We start from the raw sequence: 20,563 nt of genomic DNA, 5'->3' as shown, positions 1-20,563 counted from the left end.
CCTTCGGCGCCCACCGAGCTGTTGGACCCATCCGCTGGGCCCTTTTGAAGCCCCAAACCCACCCGTGGGCCCTGGGGAATTTCACTAGGCTCCCACAGGCACCCGCCGCCTCTCTCACTTTGTACTTTACACGGGGCTGCTGGGCGTCCCCTCGGGCTGGGGGAGGGAGGCCTTGCTTAGAGAGCTGCATGGAAAACGTTTTGGCTTGTTTTTTTTTAATTCTTCTCGTCATCTTTGAAATAAGTTGGTTTTGAGAAGGATGATGTTTTTTCTGTTTGTAGAACTTATACACAACACAGCGTTTCTTCTTTGAATGCAGGTGATTCACCAAATGACCAAAAAAGCCCTGAAGAGGGGCCTCAGAAGAAAAAAGAGAGAAAGTCTGAAGCCTTGAACATCAGAGGTACAGCACGGGGGTATACTGCCATTATTATACTAACTTTAAACACTTTTGGACACGCCCCCCCCCAAAAAAAAAAAAAAAATCAGTAAGAAATGAAGCAAAAGGCCAGGACTCTTCTATGTATATGGACCCAGTTATCTTTAGCAGCAAAATGTTGATTGTGTGAAATAGCATAGATAATAACAAAATAGTGTGATGGTGACTTGGCTCTGAGTGTGTTTACATTTTGATTTTAATTCTTTAAATTAAAGGAGAGTACAGCTGAACTTTTTGTAAAGGAGGCAAAGCCTCTTGCACTAAGCTCAAGTCACAAGAGGCCTTATAAGGAAGGTAGCGCAGGTAGCTACTGAGGAGCTTCTTTGTGTGCCACTGCTGTAGTAGTCAAGCAGTTTTCAACTTTAAAATGATTTTGGGCAGAAAACAGAATTTCTTTAAATGCTGAGGTTGACAATGTTTTGTAGTCAGCCCAAGGAAAAAGGTGCTGAAACTGGTGCTTCAGCACAGTGTTTTTCCAGGTCCTTGAACTGTGAACCTGCCCCTGAGAGAGAGCCTGTGAAAGGCTCAGCCCTTCTTAAGCTGTGATTCAGCAGCTCTCTGGGTATCTGTGGAGTGAAACTCTATAGCTGCCTCTAGGAATAAATTAAGCGAGTGTCTCTCTCCCTCTCCATATAGGTGTTTATATGCATACGTGTTTACATACCTATTCAGACCAGAGCCAAAAGTCTTTGCGTATATTAAACGTTGGGTTTGTCCCAAAGGAAAGGGTTGTCAGAAAGCTGAAACAGAATGGTAGTTTCAGGCTTCTTATGGTCACATATCAGCATCTGACATTCCTCCAAAGTCATTTAGGTTGGCATTACATGAATTCAATTTAAGAGGTTGACGTTGGCAGTCAGGCGTTTGGGTTTTCTTTGTGTGTGTGTGTGTGTATCTGTCTAACTATCTTCCGAAAGCGTTTTCAAGAGTTACACAAACGTGTCTGTGAGGGAAGACACTTTGGAAATCAAACCATGAGCTAGAACCACAACACTTCCCCGAATGTCTAGAAATCGGTGTCACTGGATATTATGGCATTATAGTGTTAAGATAATTGGAGCAGGAAAAGCAAACCATCACTTTCAGGGATGGAGGAGAGAAGGATAAAAAACAAATGAGGGTATTTTAGAGGAGGCCTTACGTGCCTGAACGACAGTGCTTAAGAATAATGATGCTGAAAACTTTAAAAAATGTCTGAAGGATAAGGGGCTTGTATTGGTTATTTTAAGATACCTGTTGTCTTTGATTTTTAAAAAGAGACTTTTTCTCCAAGTGCTACTTTAACTTAGTATGTCATTGTAAAATCTGTTTTTATTGTCCTTAAAAATGTTCCTTGCTTCTTCAGCCAGTGTTACAGCTATGCATCTTTAAAATTCTGATTCAAAATCTATGTTTTTTCTTTGCTGCTGTAAGTTAGTTACATAGCTATACTTACTTTATAATCACGTGGCAGAAGATTCTGTGCATGATAGAATTGGAGCCTCCCTGAAAAACATGGCTGGACAAAATGAATTAGCAGAGGAATTGGTTCCTTGATTTTAAAGGTGGTTGGAACAGGAATCCAGATGTTCTACATGACTGGGTTAATTATTGTAGGGTAGAATTATTACTTTTACTTCTTGAGCATATGCAGAGTATATGCAGTTCAGACTTTCCAACACCAGCTGTTGGAAATGATGCGCTACCTATGGTCTTACCGTACTGACTTTATTTACTAAAAATTCATTTTCAGTTCTATTCAATAACTGTAGCTTTTGGGGGTCTACCGGGAACTGGGATCATTTCTGTCTAGGCCCTCATTGTGGTGCATAACCAAGATGTACATATTAATGATGTTAATAATGTAAAATAAGCATTTTCCAAATTCCGTATTCTCAGTTCATAATTATAAAAATTCTGACATACTCTACTGTGTTTTTTTCTTAATTCAGAAGAATTCTTTCTGAAACATTCTCCTGTTCTTTTTAAGCTGTGCTCTCTATAGTTAGTTGCCTTGGCAATTGCATCCTGCCTGTCCCGCTTGTTAGTGCAGTAGCTGATAGCCCACGCTGAATTGGGGGTGTTTGTAAATGAAAAGGAAACACTGCAACACTGTTAGGAGGAGTAAAACCCTGTGGGAGTCTGCCAAATGGGGCAGAACACGCCTGACTCCAGCAGAAAGAGCTGGACTTGCTGGAAGCTTGTACTTTATCTGACCCAAGTGATTTGGAGGAACCCCAGTGCTTATTGCCGTAATTTTTCACACAGAAGTCAGTGTCCACGCACAGAGCTGGCAAGAAACAGCAGCACAGGCATGGCTGTAGGTCAATTCTAGAGTCCAGCATCACCAAAGAGTCAAAACTCTTCGCTGTGTTCTTAATGAGTTTCAGAGGGAGCATTTTGCAGCTTCTCCAGCCCAGAGGAAGTGATTAAATTGGAGTGAAGCTCTTGAAAGTGCTTGTCATAAGGATGTTAAAAGGAATTGGTCCATTTTATTCTCTCACAGGCTCCAAATAAAAAGTATTGACAAAGAAATTAATGTCATATATTTAGAGATGTCATGAATTAGGCATGGGTTGGAATGAAATCTGAGACTGAACAGTAAGGACTGACAAAACTGGAATGCATTTGAGCAGTGACGGGAAGAGGGAAAATTACGTAAAGTAGTCTGAGGTCTAGTAGCATTGGTGGGACAAGGTTTAATTTAACTAGTAATCAAGCTTGATCTGAAAATTGGAGTTTGAGGGTGTTTGGAGCCATAGGAATGGGTTTAGGCTTCACTTAGATAATTTTCCAGATTTCAACAGTGTCATAGAAGTTGATGGAGGAGAATGGCTGTTACTGGCAATGGTCTGTGGCTCTCAGCTTTCAGGGTAGAATGGATAGATTTAGTCATCCATTTTTAATTGAGGATTGAGATTTAACATGCCAGAATCTCTTAATAATCTGCAGGCATTTAAGCAAACACATTTTATGTTGCCATGGCATTGCAGCTGGACCACAGTTGCTAGCAGACCCTACATGTTTAATAATGCATCCCACTTAAGCAGCTGTGGTTCGGAGTCAGTATTTCCCTTGCTGTTTTGTTTTGAAAGCTGTTATTGAAAACTTTGGCTATGATGTTAGTGCTTGGAATATTGTGTTTTTCACGTCAAGTATCACAGACTTGAAAAATGCAGCTTTACTCTCCTCCCCCTCCACCCCCCCAAAAAACCCCCTAATGGAAATTGTGCCATTTGTTTCAGGTGTTCTTTTGCATGTTATGGGAGATGCACTTGGATCTGTGGTCGTGGTAGTTGCTGCTACAATCTTCCATGTACTTCCTCTGGGGAATGCTCCGTGTAATTGGCAGTGCTACATCGATCCAAGCCTGACAATAATTATGGTGTTCATCATCTTGTCTTCTGCATTCCCACTTATCAAGGAGACCTCCATTATTTTGTTGCAGATGGTTCCCAAAGGTGTTAATATGCAACTACTGAGTAAGTCAAGTTTGTTGTTGAACTGCTATTGATTTCAATGATATATTTCAATGCATATGTTATTTCTGGAATGACATATTTGGATTATTTACTTATAATAGCTCCAAGTTCTCAAGAACCATGAGAAATAGTCACATGCCTGTGTCCTAGCAACATGACTCAAATCTCTCTGGATTAGTTAAAGCATGCATTTTGAGAATGTGGTACTCCAACAATACATCAAAAATACCAGGTCTCGAGCTGTTAATGCTTTGTGTGGGGTGTTTGTGAAAGAAATAACATTGAATTGTAATATTTCCCAACCCTGCAGCAGCTTCTTCCAAAAGGCTTCCAAAACAGCTTAGAAATTTCCGTTAAGGTTGGTTAATTTTGTAGGTCTCTGGCATTGTTCACACTGGTTAATTGTGGGGTGGCACCACTTATTCCTGGAATTCCACCATGCTCAGGGCTAAAGAAACCAGAAGATGTGGGGTCTTGGCGAAGGAAGTGGTGCTCTAACGTTGCTGCTATGAACGGCTGGTAAATTGCCATTAGGGAACCTGAGGGATGGGTGAACCCACAAGGAAGGGTGCCCTGCTCGTGTGGTCATCTGGAGGCTGAACTGAAGGCAGCTGGGAGTAGACGTATCTTACTAAGTACAGCTCTTACAAAGATAGTTTGGAGACTGCAGCTTTCGGATGGGGCTCTTAATGAGAAAGCTAGTAATTAGTTAGTACACCAAAGCCTCTAATATCTTTCTCTTATGTCTTCCAGCTGACAGACTAGCTCGTGTACCAGGGGTTAGGAGCCTTCATGAGGTACATGTTTGGGAGCTTGCAAGTGGGAAGAATATCGCCACTCTTCATATCAAGTGCCAAAACCCTACTGATTACCAGGATGCTGCTTATAAAATACGGAAGGTTTTCCACGAAGCAGGCATCCATTCTGTGACCATCCAGCCCGAGTACATTGACCACAAGACCTCCCAGCTACTGTGCAGCTCACCCTGCATCTCAAGAGCTTGTGACTCTCAGCTGTGCTGCAGTCAGCGGGAGCCCCCCCTGGCCAAAACTAATGGCTATACTGAGAAAAATGATAGTTGCCTTTCTGCACCGCATAAAGACAATGGTTCAAGTAAAAATGATGTTGAAATCCCTATCGAGTACCCACTGGCAGAGGATAGCATTAAAGACGTGAAAAATTGTGACATGTCTGATGACAAATCGCGGTTGAGCAGTACGCGACTTTAGGCAATTCCCTCCACTCTGCGTAACGTTTTCATAGAACAAACGTATCCTGGCTGGGAAGGGGGTCATCGGTGGTTGTAGCTGAAGTTGGCATGGCAAAAAAATTTCTGTGCTTTAGCTGTAAACCAAAATACACCTAAAACCCCCTTGTATCTGAAATAAGGATTAATGTTTCCGTGAAGGGTGTTGCATTCATCTAAGATTTTTCTGATACAGCCTAACCCTGTTCCTTACCAAACTACGTGCCAATTTCTGTCGTTAGGGTGGATGAGGTGTATCGCTGTCTGCACTGATGCTTGCAGTTAGTGGCCAGTGGCACTGGGAATGAAATTCTGGCCTTTTCTGCAAAAGTGAGCTGTTTCCTGAAAGCCCTTAACGAAAGCCCTTCCTGAAAGGCCAGTTAACGAAGTACGGTATAAAGGTATAAAGTAGAGATGTTTTACTGATCCTTAAAACCCATTTTTGCATAGACAGTTCATGTTTAACAGTAACGCTTGTGCTTCTGGCCGGTGCAGTTTGTGAATGAAATTAAGTGTCTAAGGGGGAGGGGAAGCACTCGGGAATACTGACTTGCATTGTTTTCTTGATTGACTCCTGTATTTAGGGACAGAGCAGAAGCTGTTCTTGCTTCTCTACTAGTAATACTGGAGTCCTAGCCTAATCACAGATAAGTATGCTAACGAATAGACTTCTTGGCATGAAAGCAAAGAAATACTTACTAATGTTGTCTCTACTGGTTCTAGCAAATGGAAATGCAGGCAGTCATCCAACTAACTTTTGTCTTGCTCACTGTTGTGATTGTACAACTCTTTTTTTTTTTTTTTTTGGTCTCCTGACAACAAAAGTTATAATAGCCACGGTCTTAATTCATCATTGTGTGGGATGATTGCAGTATCTTTGACGCTGAGTGTCTTTTGTTATTTGTGCTGAATAAATAAGCTAATGTGTTTATTATGAACAGTTAAAATTCTGCAGTTCTATTACTGAGACATAATTTAATATTTTATTAAGAAAGTCCCTTTAAAGTTTTATATGCAGTATTATCACCTAGAGAGAGAGCTTTAAAAAAATACAGGGAATTTTTCCTGGTTTAGTCTCAATTATTTCTTGTTGGTTTGTTTTAAAGGTCTAAGCCCTCCCCTCTGCCCTATCCCTCCTCCCCCTGCCCAAAGGTGTATTTCAAAGTGTATTTAGTGAAGCAGTTCCTTTATCTTTTTGCTGCTTGCCTTTTTTTTTTTAAGGCACGCAAGGGTGCTCTAAGAAAACAAGATGACGTGCCCTGTCACTAGGGCTGGGTTTAGGTCAGGTCTGTTATCCAGGTTTCTTGGAGAGGAGACCTGCTACCTAATCTCCACTGAGTGTAAAGCTTGGCCTCACCGGCTGTACGGACCAGATCCAGAAGCTTTCAAATACATCTTGCTGTCAAAAGCAGCCTTTCAATGATCTGTGTGGCCTGGGCAGGCTATTTTATTAATTTATTTTTGGGGACACCTGTATAAAATAGTGGTGTCTTTATCTCAGTGACACCTTAACAGAAAGGGAAAATTGATCTCCTGCTTGGGCTGGTAAAACACCAGCATCTCCTTGTAAGGCTGGCTAGAAAACAGCCAACTCCTAATTAATAAGGACGATTACATTAAGTCAATGAATGTTAAAACACACAGCAGGCTATTTTGTTGCTTGGAAAATGGTATTCACTGAAGCAGTAATTGCAGTCTAAATAGCACATTTCTAGATTTTGAACAGATTCTTGGGTGAATTAACATATTTTATAGCATTCGTTGTAGGTTTGTATAATATAAATTAAAGTGTGTGTTAGTATAATTAAAAGCCTGATCCTCCAGTCTGTCTAATTCTGTTGGCAGCAGCAGGATCTTGCTTGGCAGTTATTGCACGAATTAATGTAAATCAGGAAGCGTTTTAACAATTGCTCTGTCTTTTTTAAAAGTGTGTGGCATAAAGTAAGACAGCCCTTTCTTCTGTTCTTTTTGTCTTTATTTTCATCTATGATGATGCTTAAATGTCAGGGTTTAGATGTAAATAACAAATATATTTATAGTTTTTTTGAGAACTGGCATAGAAAGCTCCCAAAAAAACCCAACAAAGTCTGTGAGAGAATTTTCCTCCCAGATATCCTCTAAAACAAGCACCCTTTCATAATTATGACTTTGTGTCTTAAATCAGGTAATCTTTTTATATATACGTTTTATTAAATGGTTGAAAGATGGAATGGCAGTATTGTTTACTCTGAAATTAGAGAAAAGTAGTATGCGTAATGTTGAGGCATTTGACAAAATGGACCATCTTTTTCTTTATCCTTCCAGTGTTTGTTAAAACTGTGTTTATCTATTTTTTGAAATTTAGAAAAGTGTTGTAACCTGAAAATACAATGAAGTAACAAACATTTTTCTTGTCTGATTGAATGTACTGTAGTTGTTGTCTGTGAATAAATTGGAAGATACCAGGGATTATAGAAATCTTCAGGTCTAGAAAACAGGCAGATGTAAGATTTGCTTTATTACTTAAGGAAGCAAAACCGACAGAGCTATATTATCTATGAGGTGAACCTTGTTTTTTTCTTTGTAGGGACTTCCAGGGTGTCCAGCTAAGGTTTCTGACCCGGTATCCTTGTTTTCCCTTCAGTCCTGGAAAATAATATTTTTCTTCTCTAAGTGGTCACAAGCAGGGTCTACTGGGTGGCCCCTCTCTACTTCTGCAGAAGACTTCATTCCAATCAGTGTGTATTTTGCATTGGCTTATTTCCCTTCAGTTCTTGGCATATTCCTTCCAATTCTCTTGAAGTAAGCTTACCTCATTTTGAAATACAGTATATTTCAGTATTTGCCCTTATCTAGGGGCACGTGTTCTAAATTCAGTTTTGCAGTGTATTGCACTATTGAAAAATCTCTTGTCTGGCCTCTTTAGCTTAACTGCTCTTTCCTCCCCTCCAATCCAAAAATTTAAAATTCCTGATGATTGAAGGTTGGTTTTGCTACCCTGTCCTCTTCAGTTGATCCCCTCCCATTGCACCATTATGGCATTCAGTTTCTCTTGGCAGTGGTTGCCCCTATCTGTCCGTCATTGTCTGTAGCAAAGGAAATTTGCTTAAAACACAGGTGACTGTCCACTGAATGTCCAGCTTATGTGGCCCTCTGATCCATAACCAGTCATACATGTGACCTAGTTGTATGACAGTGAAATATTTGGTAGCCTTGGCAGATAGTTTCGGAGCAAGAGTGAAATCTGGAATAAATTAATATGGCATTGAATGCAAAAGCAATCTACTGGCCATCATCAGTCATGGGCGTTTTCTTAAAGTGAATTAATTTTTTTTTGGTCACCTTTTCATATGATATCCTTTAACCAAATGTGAATTTGATAGTTAGTTTTTCCTTCTTCTGTAACTCTCTAAATGCAGATCTCGCCTTTGCTTTTCTATGTAAAGAAAAATAACTGATGCTATTTTTAGGAACACTGCTTTAGCAAATTTTCAGTTGACTTCTCCTTGTGTTCTTTGCAATACTTATGTTGACTTGTAGTGCAACTGTTGTTGTTCCCTCTTAGTGTTTCTCTTACTCTGTCTCTTCAATAAAAGCAGTATGGTTTTGCTAGCCTTCTGGTCATGGTGATGTACCTATAGCACAGTTTAGAAAGAACCTCTTTCATGCACTGGTTTAATTTTCGCACTCCGCTTAATTCAAACTTGCTTGCTTTCTGGTTTTGCGATGTGACAGACTTTACCGTTGCAAACCACTTTTTCATCTTGTTCTTCCTATTCTTTCCTCCCACCTCTACTCGATTGTGACACTTCCCGTGCTGAATGCTCCCTCTTATTCTGAGCTTTGAAGGGAATGTGCTGGCATCCACATTTACCCCAAAGTAAATTTCACCACCCAAGGTCTACGGATGGCTACCCCAAGGACTATTTTATGTCCTGTGGTCTGTGTAGAGGTGTTGTCTAAGTAGTCATCCTGAGAGATACATACTTATATATATTTAAATTCTTTATAAACACTCCACGTGAAGCACTTTCTTAAAAAAAGTTGGTTTCTGACCCTTGGGAAGGTACAATGAAATCAGTAGCATTCATTAGTCATTCATTACCAGCTTAGGAGAAAGCTTGGATCACTAGTTGGAAAGCAGGTAAAAGGAAGGTTCTGAAAAGAAAATCCAAACACTGTGAAGATTTCTATAGGTTCTACTACTTACTCTGCTGTACAGTGGAAGCACTTTGTATGTTAAATACTTTATCTGAACAGTGATACCTTGATATGAGGATGTCACTGTCTAAAGTTGTTACATTTATGGAGTTGTGTTGCTTAAAAGTTTCGTCCAGTTTTTCTGTTCATGATGTGATTTAAATAATGTACCAAAATGTAATTTCCGTGATTTGCTGAATGAATGAATTGTAAATCTAACTGTGGTTTTATTAGCTGTTAGTGAAAAATTACTTAAAGTTTTCTGTACAGTTACATTTTTTTCAAAATGAACTTTGAATGTCTTGTAAATAAAGTATATTTTTAAATAAACCTGTTGTTCTGGGCTTGATGTATGTTAGCAAGAAGGAGCTTGTGTCAGTTTGGATAATTGTAAGACCTTTGTATAAGTAAAATTTGCTCTTAGCCTGTGAGCTTGTTAATGCTGCAAATTTTGTTGTGTATTTGGAAGAAAAGGTGACAGACACTCAAAAGTTTTTCATCTGTAGCAGGCCTAGCGTTTCCTAACCCGGGAGTGAATTTAGAGCTCGTAACTCCGGGGTACCAGACAAGGATCTTGGCTGCAGCTGGACGGGCTGTTTGCAGAGCAGAGATGCTGTGTCGCTACCGGGCTCTGCTAGGTTATGCCCGCTCTTTTGGTGTTTTAGCTTCCACTTAACAGCTCTCCTGCTTTCTCCACCTTCAGGTACACACGTCTGCGTGTGTGTGTGTGACCGTGGCGTGGTATTGAAAAAGATGCCTGCAAGTGTAACGTCAGGCTCAGGAGAGCTTTGAGGTTCTCGGTTCCGTGGCCTGAAGGTGAAGGTTAGAAAAATCCTAAATAAGCCCTAATGCTACAAGCTTAGGTGCTGTTTTTGGAGCTGCAGTCATGGAGGTGCCCACATATGTTCCCCTCTCCTTAACATCAACATGGAGTCATCTGCCACCTGGGCCCTATCCCGTCGTGCCTGATTCTCTAGTTGTCCACGCACCTACACCTTTTTATTAATAATGATCAGTAAGAAGGCAGTAGTAGTTGTGCCTGGCTTTTTTTTTGTTTTTGTTTAATCTTTTGGGTATGTCCAAATTGCAGAGACTACATAAATGCTCTGTAACAAATTAAATTCAATTTTGGCCAATACGTTGCCTGTGCACATGTGCTTGGGAATTTGTATCGTCTTGGTTGATCTTCCTCAGCCTGTAGCCGGTGGATCACTGATAATTTGGAAGACAGAAATTAAAATCTGTAAAGCAGTTGCTCACAAATAAAATCAACCATATGCTCAAGCAAAAAAAAAAAAAAAGGAAAAACTAAGAACAGAAAGTAAATGTTGAGGGTTTAACCTAACTCTTACTGGTTGCACATGAAAATCATTGCAGCAATGCTGCCCAAGTGATCCTGGGATGTCTTTTCAATGAGATGAGGTCATGCTTGGATTAATAAATGTTGAAAACCTCCCCTTTAGGAGAAGAAGAACAAGATTTGGCATGTGGATTTTTAATCCTGGCGTTTAACGAACAGTTTCCCCACTGCACAAGCTGGCATAAGGCACTGGAAATTCAAGACCTTCTCTGCATAGAGACCCTTGTTTTGTATCTGGGTCCTTCTGGAGCAGAAGGTATTTTCCGCATTAGAAGGATGCTGCTGTTTTGATACTTATTTACCCTCCAAGAAGGCATAGAAGGACTAGGATGAGTCTGGGCTGGACATAGTAGGTTGCATTTTCAAAAACATCTCCTAAAAAAAAAAAAATCCACAATCTGTATGGTTTCTTATGCATCCACTATTTATGTATGCAAAATGTTTGTTTATGCAGTCGAGTTATATCTTTGCAGTTACAGTTTGTTGAACTTTAAAATGTGGGGTTTTAAACGCACTCTTGAGTGAGAATGTTTTAGGAGGCTGCTATGGATTCCCCATGGATGGGTGCACAACGCCTGTCTGATAAGGGCAAATACTTCCAATTTGGTGGAGAACCTGTTCCGATCCAAGGTTGTAGCAAGAAGTGGGGAAATAATAGTGGTCAGAAATGGGTGCGGAACGGTCCATTAAGTTCTCTGGGAAAGTTAGAACACAGTTGGGATGAAGGTGGCGGATCTTCCAGCTAGGGCAAAGTGGAGATTCAGTAAATCTGAGGGTAGGAGATGTGCAATGAAATGTCAAGGGAAGTTGATGAGGTGTCCAGCAGAGATGAGTATGCCTCTGTCTCTTCAGGGGCACAAGCTTTTCTCTCTGATCCAAAAATGGACTTTGTTGTTGAGTCCTAGCTGTATTTTACAGGCAGAGAATTATTTTGCTATAAAATTCTAGATGGAGAGGCATAATTGTAATGCTCACCGTCAACCCTCCAGAAAAGTTACTGGAGAAGCCCTGTGGGTTTGTGGCTGAACTCGTCTCTGCTGAAGTGCGGTCAATCTTTAACACCATTAAGATGTGCTCCTTTGCTGTGATGGGTTTCTTTTCGTCTTTTAGCGGGGTAGCTAACACATTGGCTGGCTGATGAAAGAAGCACATCTCGGTCAATTGAGATAGTAGGCATTTGAATAACTGTGAAGCGTTATCGACTTCTTCTATATTAGTAAATTAAAAATACCTGGGAATATTCCCAGGCACAGAGACCAGCTGGCATAGAAGAGCTTGCATCTATGCTAGTAAAATGCTGTCCACTTCAAAAGAGGGTGGCTCCGTGCTGATGGCCAACTGAGATTAGGTCCTTGACTCTGGACTGTGCCCGGAACGGCTTGGGAGAGCACTAATTGCCCCAGGCCATGAAATGCTTGAATGGCTTACTAATACAGATGATCATGGTTCATCCCCAAGCACTGCTTGATTTGCTAATATTGATGAGGCCCTTGGTCTCTGTAGCAGTACCTGCAGATAAAAAAGGAGATGAAACTGGTGGTGGGTTCTTGGGATCTGAACGATTCCGGCAGCTAAGTGGGGCTGAAAGGCTTCCTCTCTTCCTCTCTTTCCACACCTCCTCTGTGCTGTACCAGTCAGCGGGGCGAGCGGGGAGGGGAGAGGCTGCCTGGCTCAGCAGTGCAGCCAGCAGATAACGCTATCATCGTGGCTGCTTGCATGGCTCTGGAGACGAAAGCTGCAAGGCAAGTGGCACGCTTGATATGGTCTTGCACTTTGCTTCACCTCCTTCCAGTCCTAGTACTTTTTTTTTTTTCCACCGTTTTTTTCAGCCGATGTTACATAAAGCTCTGTGTCTGTTTAGTGACATATTGCTGACCACCCTGTGGTGAGGAGATGGAAGCAGAACTATGGCAAGAGGCTCTGAGGTACGTATGGGAAAATAAACCCATATAGACATTACACAAGTCATTTGAAATGGCACAGTAGGTCCACGGGCTAGTGTACAGAAAGTTTTGTAAGGAAGGGACTGCATAATTCAAGAGATAGAAAAAACCTCTTTTTTCAATATAACACCCTAAAAATCAATCTTGTAAAAAGCTTCTGATGTGGATCCGCCCATCCCCTGAGTTTTAAAACAGAAGTGCAACAGCTGGTGGGAAATCAGCACAGTGAGTGCCATGACATCTTGCAGAACAGCACTTGCTTTAATTAGCTATTTCTCTTTAAAATTCCCATAGGAAGTCGGGAGGGTGGCCTTTCTGCGTACCCCCGTTTCCTTTGCTTGCCTAAATTGTTCGCAGAAAGTCTTTTCTTAGGGCACAGCCTGGCTTAAGACCCCCGCAGCGTGCGGGGTCTACCCTCTGACAGAACACCCGCCAGCAGCACAGCACTGCAGCTCTTGCGCTGCCTGTTGCACGCTTCAAACATTTGCACCCAAATGATTTTGGGGGCACGGCCATCAGGGGATCACCTTTCTACCTGCGGACACCTCTGGCGTTGCGGAGTTGCTTGGAGTGCAGGTGGGTGTTTGGTCAGCCCTGAATTGCCTGGGTGTAGCTCGATAAGTCATGGCAGAGGGAGACAAGCAGGGCTCCCAAAATTACTGTGCGCCTTTGCGCGGTGCCAAGAGGCCCCGTGGTGCCAAGAGGCCCCCAGGCCTCGCTGAGGAGCAGGAGGGTCCTGCTTCTCCCCCAGCTTGCAGTAGCGGAGCAGAGCCGTTCCTGTGCCGTGGCGAAGGGACACCATGCCTCCCCCGGGACGAACAACTTCAGCTGCTGCCGGGGAAGGATTTGCTGAGGCTTCCAGAGGGGGAAGAGCAGGAACCTGCACAGCTCCCTCGGTGGCCCCCGAAACCCCGTTCTCCGATTGCCACGTTCAAGCACAGGTTCCGAGGCCATCCAGAAGTGGGCAGTGGTGTACACGTCTTTCTGCCTCCGGCTCCTGGATGCTTGTTACGTGAAGGGAAGGGATGGCTTGGAAACGTGTTGAGGCTTTTTTACGCTTTCCCTTCATTGCCATTGTCTCCAGGTGTGAGCTTTTTCATTTGTTTGCGGTAACTCGAATTTGCCTCTGCGCTTCAGTATCTGAGATACGAAAACTTGTCTTAGGTGACCGGCTCCTTCGCAGTCGCAGTCGCAGTCGCAGTCGCAGTCGCAGTCAGCCCACCTACCCCTAAAAGTAACTCTGGCTCATCTTCTATGCAAATATGCCGGTGCTGTATGTCTGCCCTGAAAATAAAAGAAAAAAGCAAAGGCAGAGATCCCAAGGTACAGTTCTATATCTTCTCCCCAAGGGAGAGTTCTATAAAGGAGAAAATGGTTTATACATCCTTCTGGTTGCCAGGCAGGGAAACGAGCTGCTCCGTCTGGGCTAGCGTGGGGCTGACGCGAGGGCTATCCCCGAAGCCTGCCTTCGGCAGACGGAGCGTCACTGTCCTCGAGGTTCTTTCGACTTTGCCAGCCCAGGAAGGAAGGGATTCGGCTCCTGATGGAGGAACACAGGGGGAAATTATCTGCTGGTGGAAGCGAGCACAAGTGTGTTGGCTAGAGGGACGTTCTGGCTATTTTCACCAGCTGAAAATTTGGCCCTGTGCTCTGCTCTTCTCCGTGTGGCAGGGAACTGGGCTGCCGGCACGGCAAGGAGGGGTTACACAGCGACTCAGTGCTCACCTTAAAGGCATGAAAATTTATTTTTCTGCCTGCAGTGGGGATCTCCAAGGGCCATGGAGCAGTAAGGCAACGACCCCCCTCCTGCTGACAGTGGTGCTTGTTCTTGTACATATATATACATATACATATATATATATATATTATTTCTGGCAGAAGTCAGAGGCTTCTGCTAATTGTGTTATATTTGCAACCCCCAAGTAACACTGATGTTACGTTTACTTCTGAAAGACAAATACTGTCTCTCTTAAGCACTCTGTGTCCTGGCCAAAGAGTAGTCATGTGAGAGAGCAGCAACGGGAGGCCGAGGGGACAAAGAGGAGCCTGGCTCACAGAGCTCTTTCAAAGTCGTCGTTCACTTGGCGAAGGAGTTCGGCAGCTTGCCTGCACCGCCTTTGAATCCCGCATCTCTCGTACAGCCCCGTGCCCGCCGCTGCGTGGGTAAGGGTAACCTTCTTTGTATGGGGCACACACACATGCACAAAGCCAGAAACAGCCTGGGCAAATGTGGCCTTGGGACAAGGAGCCGTAAGGAAGAGAGGGATGGAGCAAGTCTCTGTCGTAGGATGGAGGTTGTTTCCACAGCAAGTGCCAGGAGCAGTTCTATTTCCTGACAGCAGTGGCAGAGAGGGCCTGATGAAATGGAGAAATGTCTTATATTTAACAGACACACATGCACATATATACATTTATTTATTTTTGCATGCACACACACACACGTGTATCCCTGGAGGTATTTAAAAGACATGTAGATGCGGTGCTTAGGGACATGGTTTAGTGGTGGACTTGGCAGTGTTAGGTTTATGATTGGACTCAATGATCTTAAAGGTCTTTTCCAACCTGAATGATTCTATGATTCTATATACATTGACATATAGATGGGCTTATTTATTACCATTCAGCAAATGAGAATTTTTGCTTTAGTCACAGTGCCATACGAATACCACTTTCTGGGTATCCCCGATCTCTTCTATCTGGTATGTCCTTCCTGCTTATCACTTTGAAGTTGGACCAATTCAGTATGTCAGGATTGCGTACTTGCCCTTTAAATAGTTGTGTATCTGCCTGGCAGAAAGTGCCAGGGTCCAGTGGCAGGGTTTTGTGTGTATCTGGTATATTTTCTGTACCATTGATGAGCACTGCCGTGTGGATCCCAGCTGTGTGAGGCGGCTTCTGCTAGGTACTGAAGTTGTTGTAAAGGGCAGAGGCATAACAAGCAGACTTTCCTTCTCGCGAGGTTCATGCTGACTTTCCCTGCTGTGGTTGATCTGGGCAGAGCACCACAAAAGTTGTCTTTAAGGGTTAGCTAGACATGCACAGGGAGGAAAGAAGAGGACATGGCTGGCCAACTACAGCCAGTCCCTTCGGGAAAGTCATCCTGCTGCTTCGTTCGGTGGGTGGCTGCTACTGCAACGTGCTTTTTGGCTGGCAGCAACGGCCATAATCCAACCAGCTCTTATCGCCCCTCCTCAAGCGCGTTGGGTCCTACTCCACCCTGTCTCTATCTGGGGGCTCCAAACTCTGGCCTCTCCGATCCCCGTGATAATTTTCCTTCCACCTGCCCCTCTCAGATGCTTTCTCCCTTGTCACCCAGCGCCTCCCTAATCTCCTTTCTTCCTTGCTCATCCGTCCAGGGCTGCCAGCCTCTCCCTCGCCGGCATGCTGCTGGCCACCTTGCACTTGCTGTCTTTCTGCTTGGAGTCCTCTTCAACTTAGTCCTGGAAAAAAATCAAAACTGGAGGTGTTCAGAGTGGCCAGGTCTAGGGCTTGACAGAGCAGCCAGCTCAAAAACTAACTTGCTCTTTACAGAACTGTGGCTCAATTTTTTTGAGTCTAGACCTGGAGGTTGACAATACACTGCTGGCCGGTTTTCTCTTTTTTATTGAAACCTAGGATGTGGTGTGTTAGACGTTAGAAAGTTTGAAGACATGGAAGCTCGGAAGCTCAGCTCAGTTACTGTGGCCGAGTAAAAGTGTTTTTTAATACTACTACTACTACTAACAAGATGAAAAGTAAATGCTGTGGTAACTAGTTTCAAGCAATATGGCGAAGGGAATCAAGACAAAGATATTTCCTTAAGCGGCAGTATTGCTGCTTAAGGAAATATTTGTGAACCCTTGAAGCTTTTGTGGGAAATCGTGTAAATTCAGGGGTATGGGAACAATTTGGCTAGACCATTTTCTGCAGCCTCTTTCAGGGTCACGCAGTGACTCCGAGACAAAGCTCCCTGCAGTCACTGAGTGCTCTTCCTTTGGCAAAGACCACAGCTTTCCTCAAGACCATCCTTGAGGTCCTGCCCATCCACCGTACCAACAAACCACCTCCTTTTTAAACCTGGTTTTCATCTTATTTGAGAGCAGGCTGGCTAGACTGCAGCCAGACGGGGCTGCTGTGAGGCTGACGTGCTCAGCCTGTTCCCTTTTGCCTTTGCCACCTCGGTCCACTGCCTCCCAACAGCAGCGCTCGGAATAACCCAGAGCACCCTTTCAATGCATGGTTTTTCTCAAGACCTCAAGAGCATTTTAGAGAGCTTGGGGTGAATACAAAATGAAGAAAGATGCACCTGCGTATGTCTCTTGTTCTCAATTTGTTGTTTGGGGTGGGGAAGGAAAGAGGGTGTTTTGGGTTCAGTCACAATAGGGTTATACATACAGTTAAATGTGCTCTTTACTCAGCACTGTGTGCTTTAGCATAAACCTCCTGATCCCTAGGGAACTGCTGCTGTCATGATAACAAGCAGACATTACGAGTTAATGCTTATAATGACATTTCATATGGTAAAAGATTTCCAGGGTTTACAACTTTGAACCTGTTATTCTATACCAGATTAATACAACTGTATTTACAAAAGTGATTAAAAGGGTACTTCTCTTGAGATAGGCAACTTTTCTTGTATGAATGATTAAACAATTCTGACTAATTTGACTGCCGTTAACACTTTTTATGGAAAGAAGTCTAACAGATCTTGAGCAAAGATTCCAGGCACTTAACCTTACAATCTGTTTAATTTGAAATGAAGTTCTGCTGATTTCAAAGATTGGTGATTCTACCTTCACTGAAACCATGGGTATTGCAAGAGCTGTGGGACTGAACCTCATGAACCTCCGCTGTGACACTCACCACCGCTGCTTGTTTTGCCTGGCTGACCCAATGCCTCTGTCCTCTCAGATTTTTTTTAATCTGCCCCATTCCCCTGCCCCAGGCTTTCAATGATAAGACTGTGTTAATAAAGTTGAATTTTGTTTGCCCAGCTGAGCATTGTAAAGAAACACTCTGAAGTCTTGTTTGACTATATACTAAGGAGTAAATGTTTAAAAACGTTAATCTGTAGAGAAATGACCTAAAGTTTATTGGTCTTAATATTATTAATAGTTCCTTTATTTGGAGAGCACCTGAGAACAGGTGAAGGTTAGAGCCCTGTTTTGCCAGACATACTAGAAATGTAAAAAGAGTGGCACTTCTGAGACGGAAGAATTTAAAATGTAGACCAAGTTCTCAAACTTTCTGCTAATTTGGGGATTTTTTTTGAAGTGAGTTTTGTTTTCAGTGGGGTTTTGTGTGAGTAGCCAGTCTAGCTATGGTGAAAGGGGTGTCGGGAGCGTGTGTAACTTTTTGCTTCTTGGTTGCTTTGTCTTGACTTCAGATTTAGTGATGTTGAGTCCAGTTATGAATTAGTACATCAGAATTTATGCATGAAGATATATTTTAATCAGTGAACTCATTGATTTCAGTTCTATAAATAGCTTGGGCTTAGTAAAGAGACTAAGAAGTTGAGTCCATTCCTCAGCTCTGACAGGAGTGCTCAGGCTGGCTTCCAGTCCTGGTATCTATCTCAAGCTTCATGCTTCACCTGTGGATTCAAAAAGGAAGTATATTTGGTCCCTGGTCCCAAGCCTGTGGCAGTCAAGGGATGATACCCTTTTGTAGATTTTGGGTTGTCAGTATAATTCAAGTAATGCTTTTCAAGAAATATTTCATGAAATCCTATGTGAAAGGCAAACACAAGCAGTCAGGAAACAGCCTTTACTTTCATGGAAATCATGCTGAATGGGAGTTGTCTGAGAGTATAGGCTCTATACTATCAGGGATTTTATTATCTGCCTGAACCAGTTCCCTTTTTTCTTATCTGCTTACCACACTGTGTAGCCAAAATCTGCTTTGCATGCCGTACACAGAACAACTTAAGCATTTATTTTAAACAATTCTTAATGAGCTAGTAATGAGCTACATAGCCTGCCTTTTGGAAGCAAAGACCTCTTCTTTTACATTGCCTGGGGATCTTCTGGGTCTGACCCTGGGTCTTGGATTGCACATGCAGGGCTGGGAATCCCAGTGCTGCTGCTGCTGCTGCTGCTGGAAGTTTCTAATGGGCCTTGAGCTCTCCAGCCATGTAATGGGTTTCAGTAGGATAGCAAAGAGCATCAGCAAGGCATGCAACTATACCAACTCTGGAGAGCTTCTGTAAAGGTGAGATGAAAGAAGAACCCTCAAATGAAGAGCATGGCAATTCTCTGATGACTTGTTGCTCTGCGGTAATGTCATTTATTGAAGATGAGCCTGTTGAAACAAGGCGCCTTATGTGTCAGAGTAATGCTAGGAGGGTGTTTTGTGAAGACTGCAAGGTTTCTAAACAATAAAAAATTTTGCTACTCCTCTTTTCAGTACAGGAAGGACTGGTGCAGGGAGTCCTGCTGTGGGGTGGCAGCAAGGAGTCAGCAGGACTCATCTGGTGTGGGTTGACTTGACCAACACAAGGACAGGCTGCTCTCTAGAAGTCTGAATTTCACACCAAGAGAGGTTTCAGGAGATGGCAAGAAACAGCAGACTACTGGCATTTGACAGCTGCTGTTGGACTTGCTTTCCTGATCAGAAGCTGCTTAGTGGTGAGAGAAACGTAAACTTTACGTGGCAATTCCCTGGTAGTCTTCCATGGTACTTAAAAGGCACGACCCTGATGAGCTGCCCTATACTTGCTGTAGAGTTTCAGTCAGACACTTGCATCCCAGAATGAAATAAGATAACTTAATGTAAATGGAACCATGCTTTAGTTTTTATTCAACAGAAAAAATCAGAATGGGTTATGATATCACTGTTATCTTAGTGATGTCTTTGGTTACACATGCATCTGTCTGGGCCTGACGCAAATAAGCAGAAAATAACATGACACATGAGATCTGATGTGTTTGTCTTTCTGCAGTTGATATAATAGATTCCCCCTCATCCCCAGGTGCTCCAGCTTTCCTTCTTACTCATCTTTTCAAGCTCTAACTGTTGAATGCCTGTCTTTTTCTAACATTCTTCTTGTTCTTTTAACTTGCCTTTAGTATATGATTTTCTAGGGTTTTTGTTTGTTTACACAGGAACAAACCAAAATGGCAGTGCCATCAGGGGTCTTGAGACACATATGCAAGACAACAGTGAGAGGACCATTGACTCAAGCAGAGACCCTCCCTGTGTGCCAGCACTTCAGTAGGATGAAGGTTTTTTTGATCGTGAGTTTCACAGACAGGCGATGAACATGCCTGTTGGACATACTCTTGCCAACAATATTTCCATCCTTCTTTCTTTTTGGTTTTCTCTTTCTTTTCTTTCACATCTCTAGCATCAGGAGCTAGTCTTCATTCCTCTGGTTTTTTTACGTCTGTTTGGCCAGCAAGTCTTGTATCCTTTTCAATTTCCCAATCTCATTCCCGGTTTCCTCCTCTCACCTTCTCTCTTCTAAGTTCATCTAGTCATGGTCTTCTAAGTGTTGGGTTCACAACCTTGACAATTACAGCCTTGGTCAGTGTGAGCAGTATATACATGTTTTTAGATTTACAAATAAGCTCAAGGAACATGCTGGTTGTAGGTGGGAATCCCACAGCTCCAGCCTCCCATGCCAGGGAGCAAGACTTGCCATGCCACGGCTCCTAACAACCTTGTTTTTATAGGGTGGTGCTAAATACACTTCTGTCAAACAAGGAAGGAATCTGTTTTACTGCATGGCCTGCCTTCCACCAGCCAGGGTTCAGTTTGGTGCTCGCTTTAAGACATTTAAAGCAGCCTGCTTAGGCTTTGGGTTTATTTCTGAGGAACGGAAGGTGACTGATATCCCTCCTCCCCATCCCACAACTATATACAAAATCGAAATCCCCCAGGGGGAAGTGAGGTGTCACCCAAGATAAAAAAATTAAGTGGGAAGTCCTACTAAATGGTGAGATGGTGAGAAGAGTG

The 20,563-nt window shown here is 42.9% G+C and overlaps 1 protein-coding gene across 1 annotated transcript; it reads left to right on the top strand.

The window, feature by feature from the left end:
* Positions 1-319: 319 nt before the first annotated feature.
* SLC30A10 (solute carrier family 30, member 10) lies at positions 320-5,129 on the top strand (the record flags this gene model as incomplete). Its single annotated transcript, XM_010289211.1, has 3 exons — positions 320-403; positions 3,664-3,900; positions 4,654-5,129. Coding segments are annotated over 3 exons (797 nt in total), but the record flags the coding sequence as incomplete, so codon positions are not given.
* Positions 5,130-20,563: the final 15,434 nt, after the last annotated feature.

This window comes from Phaethon lepturus, unplaced genomic scaffold (genome assembly GCF_000687285.1).
Source record: "Phaethon lepturus isolate BGI_N335 unplaced genomic scaffold, ASM68728v1 scaffold35526, whole genome shotgun sequence".
In the NCBI taxonomy this organism is placed as follows: Eukaryota; Metazoa; Chordata; class Aves; order Phaethontiformes; family Phaethontidae; genus Phaethon; species Phaethon lepturus.
The sequence above is the reverse complement of the archived record's forward strand: the minus strand, read 5'-3'. Positions and strand labels throughout refer to the sequence as shown.